This window comes from Lutzomyia longipalpis, chromosome 2 (assembly GCF_024334085.1).
Source record: "Lutzomyia longipalpis isolate SR_M1_2022 chromosome 2, ASM2433408v1".
NCBI classification, from domain to species: domain Eukaryota; kingdom Metazoa; phylum Arthropoda; class Insecta; order Diptera; family Psychodidae; genus Lutzomyia; species Lutzomyia longipalpis.
This window is the reverse complement of record NC_074708.1, coordinates 26,475,827-26,490,025: the sequence shown is the minus strand read 5'-3', so window position 1 is coordinate 26,490,025 and position 14,199 is coordinate 26,475,827. Positions and strand designations below refer to the sequence as shown.

The 14,199-nt window shown below is 35.7% G+C and overlaps 1 protein-coding gene across 5 annotated transcripts in view; it reads left to right on the top strand.

The window, feature by feature from the left end:
* The window catches only part of LOC129789886 (neuronal acetylcholine receptor subunit alpha-7-like), a 43,486-nt gene that overhangs the window by 23,627 nt on the left and 5,660 nt on the right, over positions 1-14,199 (top strand). For all 5 annotated transcript variants that reach the window (XM_055827004.1, XM_055827001.1, XM_055827003.1 and 2 more), the window contains 9 exons: positions 653-762; positions 1,778-1,958; positions 9,038-9,113; positions 9,228-9,422; positions 9,664-9,750; positions 11,804-11,913; positions 12,036-12,175; positions 12,286-12,402; positions 12,551-12,686. In XM_055827004.1, coding sequence (XP_055682979.1) covers positions 653-762; positions 1,778-1,958; positions 9,038-9,113; positions 9,228-9,422; positions 9,664-9,750; positions 11,804-11,913; positions 12,036-12,175; positions 12,286-12,402; positions 12,551-12,686 — 1,152 coding nt within the window. The remainder of the gene's footprint in view (positions 1-652; positions 763-1,777; positions 1,959-9,037; positions 9,114-9,227; positions 9,423-9,663; positions 9,751-11,803; positions 11,914-12,035; positions 12,176-12,285; positions 12,403-12,550; positions 12,687-14,199) is intronic.

The following is a 14,199-nucleotide window of genomic DNA, read 5'->3' as shown; positions in this document are numbered from 1 at the left end:
ATCTTCCAGAGAGATGATCCTAGCTTTCAACGCATCATTTTCTTTCTTCAGTCCAGTGAGTTCCTTTGAGAATGACGAAAAAATTGTTTCCATTTTCTCCATATATTTGTCCACTCGATCAAATCTCCTTTCAAAGAACTCCTTCAGTTGAGAAATCTCCGAATCACATTTCACGGGTTGCCCTTTTTTCGATAATTCACGAGCCATCACTAATAATTCAAGAGCGCCACAAAAATACGTCCAACTGCGCCGAGCGATCCAACTGAACTCAACTGAACTGAACTGAAAAAGTTTAAAAAGAAGATGTGGTGTGAAACATAATTTTCTGACATTGATTTACTGCATATTGTTTGCGAGGGAAGTGATAATAAAATTGTCAGATGATGTATGAAAATTGTTTGTTATATTTTTGGTGCTCGTTTAAAATTGTCTCCACAGTGTTTATCAAAATGAATTTATTTATGTTTCTGACAAATTGTTTTTAATTTAAATCACTCACCACGCAGTACTGCATAAATGCCCCCCGTTTTTTCTGCACCCCTATCATCTGTACCTATCATGCGGCTATTTAAAATTTAAAAGGCAATCCCCACCCCATGTGCTAGGGGTGGGTGCTGGAATGGGGATAAATTGGAAATAAATGTATTTTCAGGAATGGAATGATATGAATTTGCGTTGGAACTCTTCAGAATACGGGGGAGTGCGAGACTTGCGAATTCCCCCGCATCGTCTGTGGAAGCCAGATGTTCTCATGTATAACAGGTAAAAATTTTTCTCACATCCAATGAATCGATCCTTTCAGTCAACATTAGGATCAAAGAAGTAACTTTTGGTTTATGTTTTTTTTTTTTTTATTAATACGGGTTCCATCAATTCAGATGATTTCCCCGGGTTTATGTTTTGTGAAAAGAAATTAGAAAAGAATTTTTTAGGAAATATTGAAGAATTTAGGGCGGAATTCACTACTCAGTCGGGCTTAAAATTTTAAATCGGCTTTAAGGTTTTAATTCCTACACTTAACTTAACACTACACTACACTACACTACACTTAACTTTATTGTAGTAACCTGCCCTGAGTATAAAATAAAATAAAATAAAATAAATTAATTTTTAATAAAATAAAATAAAATAATAATATTATAATGAAGTCCTAGACTTAATTTTTATAAATTTCTTGCTCTCTCTTCAATTCAATTTAAAATTTATTTTTAATCAACTTCAAGTTCCTTATTCAGAAAATCTTACGTATTTTCCAGGACAACTCGGGAAAATCCAAGCCCGACTTGAAAATTTTAAGTCAGACTTTAAAAACTGCCTTAAAACCTTAGACCGACTTAAAATTTTAAGCCCGACTGCGTAGTCATTTCCGCCCTTAGTCAATATTTAGATAAATTATTTAACCTTTGGAAATTCGGTTTAGAAATGTATACATGGAAAATTATTAAAATAGAAGATGAAGGATAGAAAGACCCTTAAATTAAACACCTGCCGCCGCCTCTAAACATTTCCCGGCTCAACCATCTATTTGGAATATTAAAGGCATAAATTTCACCAGCATCGTGCTGGTGAGACGCATTGTTCTGATTTAATTTGTGAACAATAAATATTTGGTTAGTGTAACAGAACAAATAGGTTAGGGCGTTACGTGAGCTCGCGCGTGGGAGTTTAGAAGTTGAAAGTATATATAGCGCGATGTTGACATGTGTGTGACTCCCTCCGCCATATATATAAGATTATACGCACGGAAATTTACATTATTTCTCCCGCCAAATTGCAGTGCCGACGAGGGATTCGACGGGACGTACCCAACGAATGTGGTGGTCAGGAACAATGGATCTTGCCTGTACGTGCCACCGGGAATTTTCAAGTCTACATGCAAAATTGACATCACATGGTTTCCATTTGACGATCAACGGTGCGAAATGAAATTCGGCTCATGGACCTACGATGGTTTCCAGGTAATTAAAACTTAATGATTAAAATGTCCACATTCTTGGGCCAAAACCATTCTCATGGTTGGGCTGAAATACACACACATACATACGGCCTATAGAAGCACTATTAGAAACTCATAATTTTCCCATCCTCCACCCCCACTTTATTTGAGTGTTAGGGCACCACAACAATATATACCTTACATTGGCAAAATTTTATTAAATAACACCCAAACTTCAGCATCAAGAACCCTTTCTCCGTTGAGAACCAAAAGATTTCCCACACAATGGTGGAAGTTTATTTGTTATTCCAGTACATGAAAGGAGGCTTTTGGGGTGAGAGTTTGAAAATTTTCCCCACCGCACACACAAAAGCCACCCCCACTCACAGCCCCAACGCCCAAAGCTTGGGGTGGGTGCGCAAGATGAATATTTTGGAAAGCCTATACCAGCAAAATGGTCTTGAGTAAATATCATAAAATAAATTACAATGATTTCCCTATATCCTTGCGGAATCAATAGTAGTGCTGTCAGCATAACATTTCACTCACCCATGTTCATTTTCACATTGCCCGGAAAATTTGTTCCAGATCCTTTACCCCACATCCTCATGCCCAAAGCCCTCTTCCACCCCATATGCGGGATAATACGCTCTACAAGTAATTAATAATTGATAAACAATCATCATCAATTTTCACATCCTCTGTCCACCATAATTATTATCCACTTGCCTCTTGTTTTGGAGTCAAGCCTTATCGAGATATTTTTGATTTATTTCATTTTAATTTTTTTAAGTGCTCAGAAATTTAAAAAAATCTTTTGATTTATTTCTTTGCAAAAAAAAACACCATGAAATACTTTAAAATTGCTTTTGCTTCCCCAATGTCGCGAAAACGAAGCCAAATTGAAGTTTTTTTTTTGGTGTAAAATTGAAAATTAATCCACATCTTGGCACAATGTGGAATTGTTTGCAAAACTTTTAAATAAAATCCACACCACATGTCTTCCTGCCTAAAGAAATTATTAATTAAATAAAACTGATCTAATTAGCAATTTTATTTTAATAGAATTTTTCATTAAGAATTTCAAAAAATCTTCTGAAAAAGGTTGAGAAAGAAGTTTTTCTTTTCTTTCCTTCCTTGTTCATGTAATAAAAGGGTTAATCAATTGAACACAATACAATAGAATTTTCTTTAAAACAATTTATGCAAATAAATTCAGTTTGACTAAATAAATCAGACACAATTTTCCCATTCATCAAAACAATAAAGGAGCGCGAGAGAGAGATTGCGAAAACGGAGCCAGGATTCACTTAAAACATTTTCTCTCCACACATCTCTGGTGCTATATATAATGCGGGAATAAAAACAACACCCCCGCAGTATGTCGTCCAATTTTCTCCATGGAGAATCTTTTTGCCCTTGCGCCAATCTCAAGGAGTTCCACTTATAAAATTGAATTCTTATTTACGAATGTGTTTTCGGTGCTTTTTTTCCTTTTTCTTTGCTCTGCCTCCTTGAGGGTCCTTCATCATCGCATGAAAAATATAATTTTCCATCCACTGACGTTTGGGGGGGATGGGGGGAGACAAACCCTTCCCATAGGATGGGGGAGGAATTAAGATAAACAACTGATGATGTAGAAAAAAAAAAGAATTCTCACAGTGATGAAAAGGAGCTATTTTTCAGGGCAATTTCCGCCATTTCTCACTACTTTGAATACACACCAGGATGGAGCATAGATTTTTCCGCGAGATAAACACGAAATAAATTAACATATCGCTGAAGCATCGCTCAAGATTCTCTTTCGTGGGAGATTTTTTTATGTTCCTTCTTTTTTCTTCTTCTTGGAGTGGAAGGTGATGAGAACTAATGATCCATTGGACGTGAAATTCTGTATGCGATGGTGCCTTCACATTGGTCACATCCAAAACCTTGTGCGGGGAAAATTGGGAAAATTTACGATAAACCACAAAAGTGAAGCACTTGAAGAAAATGTCCAACATGCGCCAATGATGTGCGAAGCTTTTGGTGCCTTCCAAAAGCCGCAATTTATGATTTTGGGTGTCTCACAGTTGAAAATATATTTCACAAACTTTTTCACCAAAAATGCATTTCCCCCTCATTTCGAAATTTATTGTTTTCCAACTTTTCCTCCACAAGGGCCAAAAAGTACATTGAGAAAATTTCCCAACGCTAAATTTTCCCCATAGCTCATTTGAATTCTAAATCAATTATGATAAATACATTTCTCCCTTTATCAATTTCATGCGGTTTTATTTATGAATGTATTGCGGTAGGGTGGACAGGGAGTTCGGGGGGTTCGTGCATTACGAAGCAAATTTATTTACAAAGTTTTTGTGAAATATATTCCAACTTCAACGCGAAGGAAAAAAATCCTTTTGAATTTCAAATGAAAATATCAGAATTTGCAATCAAATTCAAGATTACCCGCCTTCCTTTCTAACTTCCGGTCAGCAGTTGTAGACAATCCCATTAAATATTTTATTTTTAACACCCCTTTTTTGGAATTTATATCCTTTTGTTGCTATATATCACCTCAACAACCCCCAAAATCGGTGCGAAAAAAATGTAAATATTTTGCATTATATCATTTAGGGGGCTTTTCATTTTGCATTTGTGAGCTAAAATAGCCCCACAAAAGTGTAGAGAAATACTTTTCTGTATAAAATATTACCGTCAATGGGGGTGGTGTGTGGGAGGGTTGAATTCTACATTGAAATTGTAAATCTTTTACCACCAAACTCACGTTCCAATACCCACCCACGGTAGATGAAAAATATTCAATGATTCGGAAACGATGCATGAGCTTGAAAATTGCATTTTGGTTGTGAGAGAGAGACAGAGAGAGAGGGGGGCGAAATAGTCAGGAATGGTGAACATACAACTTGTATTACTCAGCAAAATTGTCCCATTGCCCATTGCACATAATTCAAATACAATGCGAAACAGCGATTTAACTCCACGAGACAATGCTCTTGAGAATGAGAATATTTCCTTCAACAATTTATTTTTTTCGGGGTACAATTTATGGGCCCTTGCTGTGTATTAACTGCCATAAAGAGGGTCATTCCATACATGTTCAAATCCAATATTTTGCAGTTGAATTGCCCGAAGTAAGGAGGCTGTCAATGGAATGGGTTATTTGATAAATTTGCATAATGTGGTACAATTTCATTTTTCTTTAAAGGGAATTTTCCATGAAATTTTCTCCAAAAAAGGGGCTTTATGCAGCTTTTAGCACTCTTTAAATTTTTTTTATAATAAAAATTGTTACGTGAAAAAGATTATTTGTTGTGAAAATCATGAATCTAACACTAAACACACATTGTTTCATGCATATAAGCTGTGATACATATAATATGTAGCACAAAACATGTAGCACAAAAGCTCTGTCCTTAATCGAAAACGCGAAAACCATTCATGATCCCCGCAAAAGTATGTCAAATGGTCAAAGTCATTCTGCAACCCCTCCAAAATGACGGAGAACTGTCTCTCGTTGGATGATTTAGGGCAAGTAGCCCGTAGGGGGCGGGGTACGGGGGGGGGGGGCTAGAGCATAATATGTATTATAAAATAAATTGCTCATGAACACTATATGTGTCCCGTACAATTTAGTTGACCCACAATGGCATTCCCTTATTCCATTTTCGCTGATTCCCATTTTGTGAACATTTCACCCCTCAAACCACCTCTCTTGCCATGGGGGTTGCATCCCCCCTCCCAGCTCTCTACCCCGGACAAAATGATAAATGCACCGTTCATGGTTTTGAATTTATACACACACACAATGCTGTGCAGCTCTGGCACCAAAATAGGGGGTTTTGCTTGTATTTGAGTGGGTGGCCGTTTTGCAAGGGAAGATTATATGGAGTATGAGATCCCTGCCTGATAGTTTCAGCTCCATGGCTCCGATGGCTTATACAGTATTGCAGTATTTCGGGGGCGAGATGCACTCAACTTTACACTATGTCATGCCTCTTGACGAGAGGGTGGGCATGGAAAACTTTCAATGATACACCCTCTGCGCGTCTGGAAGGATGTTGGGTGAATTTTTTTCTTAGCATTGTTTGGTTTTCTATATAAAAAGAAAATTTAACTTATGATAATTCTCTGGGTTTTCCACCCGTAGCCGTCGTTTTTCTTCCCTTTCTAAACCCCCCGTTGAACGTACAATGCACGAAAAATCCTTCTTCAGCATCGACGTGAGAATGCCTCTCGATATTCCATTCTCCTCCATGGCACACAAGAAAACACCCAACCACATGGAGGTATGGAGGAAAAAAATAGTCAGCCAACACGGCGGCCGTAGAGGCGGATGCTTTTATGTAAGGAAAGTTCTTTGTCAACATTTTGCCACATAAATGCATTGGTATGCCACTGTCTGGCATTTGCAATGCTCTCACTGTTTGCGAGAGATTTTCCTTGGTGCTTCTGTGAAAATTCTCGCAAACCACCCACTCGGTATTATATATAAATTATCATATATATGTGTAGTTATTTGCATGTAGCAACAAACCTCCCAAATGTACTATTATTGTTGTGATACACTCTGGGTCAAATTCACATACAAACCCCCGCGTGCACCCCCGGGCAAACCCATGTTGTACATGCTTTATCGCGACATATAAAACATAATCTGGTGGGAAAACCATATTTTTGAAATTTCCACTAAAACAAGCACAAGCCCCGGAATATCTTTAAAGTGCTCTCTCCCATAATTGCTCAACAACATTTGCTAATGACGAATTTTTCACACGCCAGGCTCACCCTTAATTTTCCCCAAAGACGACACTACGTGCAAATTAACCTGGATAAAAATCTTAAATGCTATTTTTCCATCGACCTCCACCACCCCCGCATACAAAGAGAAATGTGCAAGACAAGCTTTATCACCACTGCATCGTCCACAAACTAAATTTTGAATTTTCTCTCTCACAGCTCCATAGAGTTTGTGTTGTATTCACACCAAAAGTCTGGTTTTCTTTCCATGAAAAATTGAAAGTCATTAATAAAATCAACAAGAACCAATTTGAGAATCCCAGCCTGTCTTGTTGCATAAGTTGTGCAATTTAATTGGAATTAATTAGAATCACCTTATGACCAAATTGGTGTGTCCACAATTCTGGTTTTATCCAATTTGGTGCAGCAATAAATTTGGGAGTGCATTCTAATTGAGAATAAGGAGTTACCATAAAATAAAGGAACATATGGCAATGGCTCCTAATTCTTAGGAAAAGTCCCCAAAGAATACTCTTGCCCTAGATAGGGAATTGCTTGCATAAAACTATATTAAGAGTCAAGGAGGAAGTAAAAGGAGAATTTTTTCTTCCATACCGTTTCCAATGTCTTTTCCCTTAAAGTACTTTTAAGTCGTTAAAAATATGAGCAAAGGAAATGCTGGAAAATTAAATAGATATACATATTTTTAGGTCCCGTGTTTGTGCGAAATCCCCTGTGTTTTTAAGTCAGCCCAAAGTTTTAAAGCTAGGCTTAAAACTTTAAAAATAGTCTGATTTTTCAGGCTAAACCTAATTGTTATGTAGGCCTATGTTTCTCAAATGAGGATTATATTTTTTGAGCTAAGCCCAAAGTTTTTTAAGGTCAGCCCAAAGTTGTTAAGCTAGGCTTAAGTCAATTAGCTTGGTCTAACTTTCTTTTTACCTTGGTCTGAGTTTTTCTTAAGTTAAACTAAAATTTTATGAACTAGGCCTATGTTTCTCAAGTAACGATTATGTTTTCTGAGCTAGTCCTTAGTTTTTCTAGGGTACCTATCCTAATGTTTTTACGCTAAGCCTAACTTTTTTGAAAGCTATAAAGTTTTAAGATCATACTAGACTGAATTGAGGCGGAATATGTCTTTAAAGCCTGATCTTAACCAACTTAAGAAAAGAAATAAAACATTTTAAAATTGAACGTTTATTAAAAATTATTTATTAGCTTTCATTTAATAAAATTTTTCTTTAATTCTTTTAATTATTTATTTCTTCAAGAACCTTCCCAAAAATCATTCAATTCCATTCAACAAATACAGAGAGACATTCCTGCGTGGAACCCTGTTCCATTGAGAATTTGTATTTTGGTTTTAGTCCCAATACAATGAGGGCTTTTGGGGGTGAAGACTTAAAGTGTGGCGATGTGTTTAATAAAATTAAACTCTCCTTATCGCACGAGAAGCATTATGGGAAATTTACGAAATCTCCGCATTTGCTGGCTAAAGTATAATTATATACGGGGCAAAGTTCTCTCTAGTTAGGAAATCACAGCGTGTTGTATATGCTTCAAACCATCACAAGACTTTCCACACAAGAAGCATCAAGAAAAGTTTAAATTTGGAACAGAACCCAATTTATTTGGCAGACGAAGAGCGTGTGTTTGTGCCTCTTTTAATTTATAAATTACTCGCCCTTTTGGGTGCGAGTGGGACGAAATGAACTGCGGTCAAAGTGTTGTAAATACATGGCATCATTTGCATAGAAAGAACATCATTCACTTGCACAATATTCATGTTGCTTTCAGATGCAATAAGGAGTTCAGGATATTGCTGACAGATATAAATTTCATTTGTGCGCTTTATTGGCTAAACTTCCCATTTCCCCTTTAAGATTCTTCCCCTTTTTTGCATTATATGCAATATTTAGTCTTTTAAATTCTACTTAGCATATAATGGTTGCCTCGTATATATAATTTCGCACGGAAGGAAGCAAAGGCGGAGAGAGAAAAAATTTCCAGACATTGAAACGATGCATTATATTGTATGTAAATTAGTTGATGAGAAGTGAATGCGTTAGCAAGCAATACAATATACATATAGAACTTGATGCAAATAATCATTGATTTTATAATGGAGGAAAAAACGGAGCCTGTGAATCCTGATTTTGCCGTTTTTTATTCGGTGGAAATGTCCTCCCAATAGGAGTGTGGAGAAAATATTCGGCGAAAAAGCCATTTTCCAATTTATATGCACATTGAAAATGCTTTTTCACTCCCCCTATCATTGTCCAATCTCTGACCAATTAACAACACACTGCAACTAAAAGCTAACAGACACAATAAAAAATTGTCACCCACTTTTTTTTCCAGCTTGATCTTCAGCTCCAGGATGAAGCGGGTGGAGATATCAGTAGTTTTATAACAAATGGTGAATGGGAGTTGCTAGGTAAGGCAATTAAGTTCAAATTATCATCCAATTCTCCACCTTTTTTTTTGGAAACTCTTTAACCCATTTGATTTGGCGCCCTTTTTTTTCTTCTTTTTCTTCATCATGATTTAGGTGTCCCCGGGAAACGTAATGAAATTTACTACAATTGCTGCCCCGAACCATATATCGATATTACATTTGCCATACTAATCCGACGGAAAACCTTGTACTATTTTTTTAACTTAATCGTGCCATGTGTACTGATTGCATCGATGGCACTATTGGGATTTACACTGCCACCAGATTCCGGTGAAAAACTCTCGCTTGGTAAGATGTATTATCTTTAGCCACTAGAGAATAATTAAAAACTTTATGATTTATCCGTTGAACCTTGAACTGATTTAATTTTTTAAGCTTTTTGTATTAAAAAATATTACCTTCAATAGAGAATTCCTTCCATTAATAAAGGATAATTAACTCTATAATATGGGGGAAAAGAAAATAATTTTTGTGGAAAATTAAATAGCAATAATTAATTTAAATTTCCTAATTCTTCTTCCCTCCACAGGGGTAACAATTCTTTTGTCACTAACCGTCTTCCTCAACATGGTGGCTGAAACAATGCCAGCCACTTCAGATGCTGTGCCTCTTCTAGGTAAGTCAAAATCCGCACCTTGTGTACGATATTTCATCCTAAAAATAAATCACAGGAGGAGTTTAATTTCAATTTAGACGCAATAGAAGAAAATTAATCTGAACGGAGGTAATTTGATAGCTAAATTGGACGGAGGAATCCCTCTTTTCAGGGATCAATAGAAGAATATTCATTTTAAAAGCCTAATTGCCAATTAATCTGATACCTCTATCCGGTATGTTGGTATCTTAAATAGCAATGAGTACACAGATAGAGGCAGTGGATAGAGGTATAAAAGGATGGTCCAATTGAGCACAAGTTGGGGTAGCCATCTAAGCAAAATAAATCGACCAGAAGAACCACAAAGTGGAAAAATTCAACAACATCCTGCACAAAACTTCCCCCCATACACCCCGCATGGAAAACCCACCATGTGATATCTTAATCTAGTCAAATACCCCCAAAAGGTAATCTATTAGTAAAAGCTCGGGAAGCGATAGTACAAAGGTATACATAGAATGTACCGGAAATACATAGGCAAAAAGCCACAGTACGCCCCACAAAATTTTAATCCGCTACCCGAACTTTCGCATTTCACAGAGGATGGGTTTTATAGTGAAATGTTTTTGATAGATTATTCCCAAAAATTCAAAATAAACTTGTATGTTATCGGTGTGGTTCTATGATCAACAAAATATTCCCTCTATGACGTATTTTTATCATCTGTGTGAATTATTAATAGTTCATACTGAATACTGATAAATTCTGAATTATTTATTTCTCATACAGTGAAAAATATCACTCTCAAGTGGTGTAATCAGTGACTTCTCAAATTCACAAGACAAGCAATTTTATCTTGGGAGAAAAATGGGAGAATCTTTGTAAGATAATAATAAAACGGGGAGCTTTTCTCAACTCTGAAATCAAATTTTTTTCTTAGAAAATGATTGAATTTTTTCTTTTTTGAAAAATAAAATTATAGAGAAAGAAGCAAATGCATTTCGTTCAGTTTTGAGAAATTAAGATCTCCTTCAAGTTTTTTTTTGGGGAAACTCGGAAAAGCAGCCAGAAAAACTATGCACCACTTCTTCTGTTCACTAGCGACGTTTCGGCAATATATTTAATTGTCTTCTTCAGGCTCTATTGAAATACAAATGTAAATTAAAGGTCAAGCTCGCAAAGATACAAAATTATTTATAAAATCTCTTTCTCAAGCGCAACAAAGAACTTACATAAACAAGTATCTAGCACTATGTCACAAAAAATGAGGAAAAGATGGAAAAACCAACTTTAAACACAACAATACTGTGAGCATCTCTTGGAAAAACATTAAAAGCTTAATCTAAAAACTGAGAAATCAGAAGGATTTCCATTTTCTAGCATTCTTTCCATTTCTTGAGAAACCCAAAAAGTTTTCTTATGAATTAACCTTTGAGTGAAAAATCAAGATTTTTCTTAAACTGCTTTTAGAATTTTACTTTGTCTTTTCTCTTCAAATAGAAAATTCTAAGATTTATATTCTGAGTTCTACTCTAGCTTCTCGTACGAAATTATTTAAAAAATGAATTGATTTAAATAAAACTAAATCATGACAATGATGCTAAACAAAATTACTAACATAAACAACACGTCTTTGTACAGTAGAGAAGTCACTGGTGAATGGTAATTTTTCCACAAGAGCATTTTCATGGTAAATTGGAGCGATTGATTGCACAATCCTCATCCCATAATCGTTGTATAAATTCACGAATTAGACGAATTGCCGGGAGATGAAAAGCTCTAAGTAGAGTGACAAGTTACACCCACGCGGCAGTTTGTTTGCTTCTTCGTCCCTCAACAGGGTACAACGAAGAATATTCTTTAGCTTGTGCAGCAATGGGTGCGCAGGAAAAATTATTATTCATGAAGTTTGAGGACGATAAATTGTGTGGAAAATGTTCTTTCAATATTTATAGCTGAAAAAGCGAATGTATATTTTTTTCTCTCTCCTCTCCCTTGAGCTTCTTTTTATGTGTCGCAAACATTCATGTATAATACACGTATCTCTTTTCTCTCCCCACCTCCGCCCACACAGGAACATACTTCAATTGCATTATGTTTATGGTAGCGTCGTCGGTTGTGTCAACAATTTTAATTTTGAATTACCACCATAGGAATGCAGATACTCACGAAATGTCTGAATGGGTAAGAGTGAGCTTGAGCTTTTTTAAAAGTTTATTTTAGAACCAAAAAAAATTGTATTGAAATTAGGATGGAGCTAAACTTTTTAATTGGGCGAACTTTTTTCTCTCTCCTTTTCGCGACAGATTCGTGTGGTTTTCTTGTACTGGTTGCCTTGTATTCTTCGCATGAGTCGCCCCGGAGAGGATGGTACCTTTGCGTGTCCAACAATTAGTGGGGCACACAAAGAGAAGCAACAGATACAGAATGTTGAACTAAAAGAGCGGTAAGAGGTGTCACGTTAAGAGCTTCTCAATGATGTACAAAATAATCCTTGCAAAGTGTCTAAATGTTTGTTATTTTGTCACTGAAAATTATGCTGCCTATATCTTACAGATCATCAAAATCCCTGCTTGCGAATGTGCTTGATATTGATGATGATTTTCGTTGTAATCATCGTTGCACGAGTGGAACACTCCCCCACAACCCCACATACTATCGAACTGTTTTTAGGTGAATTTTTCTTTTTTCTTTGTAAAATTCTTCAAACTAACCACGCGTCAGCATATAAAGACACCCTAAATGTCTTTTATACCAACATCATGACACTAAACATATTTTTAACCCATTTTGCACGTCTTCCTTTCTTGGCTGGAGTCAGGCAGGGGGATGATGGAAGCGTTGGACCTGTCTCTGATGCCAGAATGCACGAAACAATATCACACACATGCCTAAGCTCATCTGCTGAATATGAATTGGCACTAATTCTCAAAGAGCTTCGGTGGATTACAGATCAAGTAAGTACTTATGTATATAGCAGTACCATCATGAAGATTTGTCACAACGAATAAACAACCCCCATGTTGTCCTACATATACCCAAATATTTAAGCTCAAAATGCACGAAAATAAAGCAAAACTACTCAAAACTTGATGGATTCAATCAAACCGGGGGAAGCTTTTAATCCAAAGAATTTCACATAAATTCATACAAAAAGCTCACAATGTTTGAAAACGTCCAAAAAGATATTGGATTTGAGTTGAAATTCAATTACAAAATGTTTGCTTAATTAAGCAAGTGATAGCATTTAGTGGATTGAATTTTAACATATAGCAACTAATATAATTGCCAAATGGACTATCATGCATATAAAATTATAAGAAATTCAATTTTTGCATATGCGCATTCCATAAATTATATGCCCTATCTGACAAGACTACAATCTCTCTTCCATCTACACTGCACCAAATATTCCAACATCACACATTATGTATGTGTGCAATATACATAATGGAGAGACAATAGAAATTGTAGGTTCTTTTTTACTCGGAATTTCCTAGATAGAAAATCTCCCCACAATTCTGCCTCAAAGATAATATTTTGAAAAACCTTTTAAGCTTCTAAAATAGATTTTATCTCTGGGTGAGGAATGTAAACTTTGCTGTCAGCAAATTCTTTCGTTCAACCATAAAAATACTTTTATTATGAGTTGAAAATTATTTTATTGCCAGGAAATTCTTTTAATACATATGTCAAGAGATTTTTTTGCTAAGAAATTCTTACCAAGTTGTTCTATTTTGTCAACTAAAATTTCATTCTGTCAGATTTTTATATTTTGTTGAGATTTTTTTTTGAAGAGAATTTTTTAATAAATTTGTTGTTTTTGGTTCTTGAAATTTAATTAAAGTTTGTTGGGAAATTTCAAGTTTGTAAGTTCTTTCGTTAAAAAATTCTAAAGAATTTATTAAAAAGTTTAGAATTCAGGAGAAGTACTAAACTTATTTCTAAATTTCTTCATTTCTGTCAATCATTAAATATCCTTTTAGATCCTAAATAAGCTTAAAACACTTCTGAATAAATCTGAAAACATTATTGAAAATTAATTTTAATCCAGTAGATTTCATGAAAATTTCATCATAGTGTTACACAAAGTGACTTTTCGACAGCTCCACAAGGCTCAGAAAATATATTAAATGAAATGAGCTTTTGAAGAGCTTTCATTGAATGTGTTTTCAGTGTCAGTTCCATTGCGCATTACGCCAATATCCTTACACCGCGTTGCATACACATAGTTTAAGCCCTTGAGGGTGAAATCTCAAGATTGATGATCCTTTTAGGATGTGGGCGAAGAGATAAATTTTCTCCTCTGCTTTCGCCTTAAAATCGCATTTCAATTATTCCGCATTTTCTCTCGCAAATGCGCTCTTTCCGCCGAAAGTCATGCAAAATTGAAAATGATTCGGGGTATGGTAACGATGGATGATTGAGAGGCGCATTTTTGGGAAGAGATGCACACATTATATGGAGGAA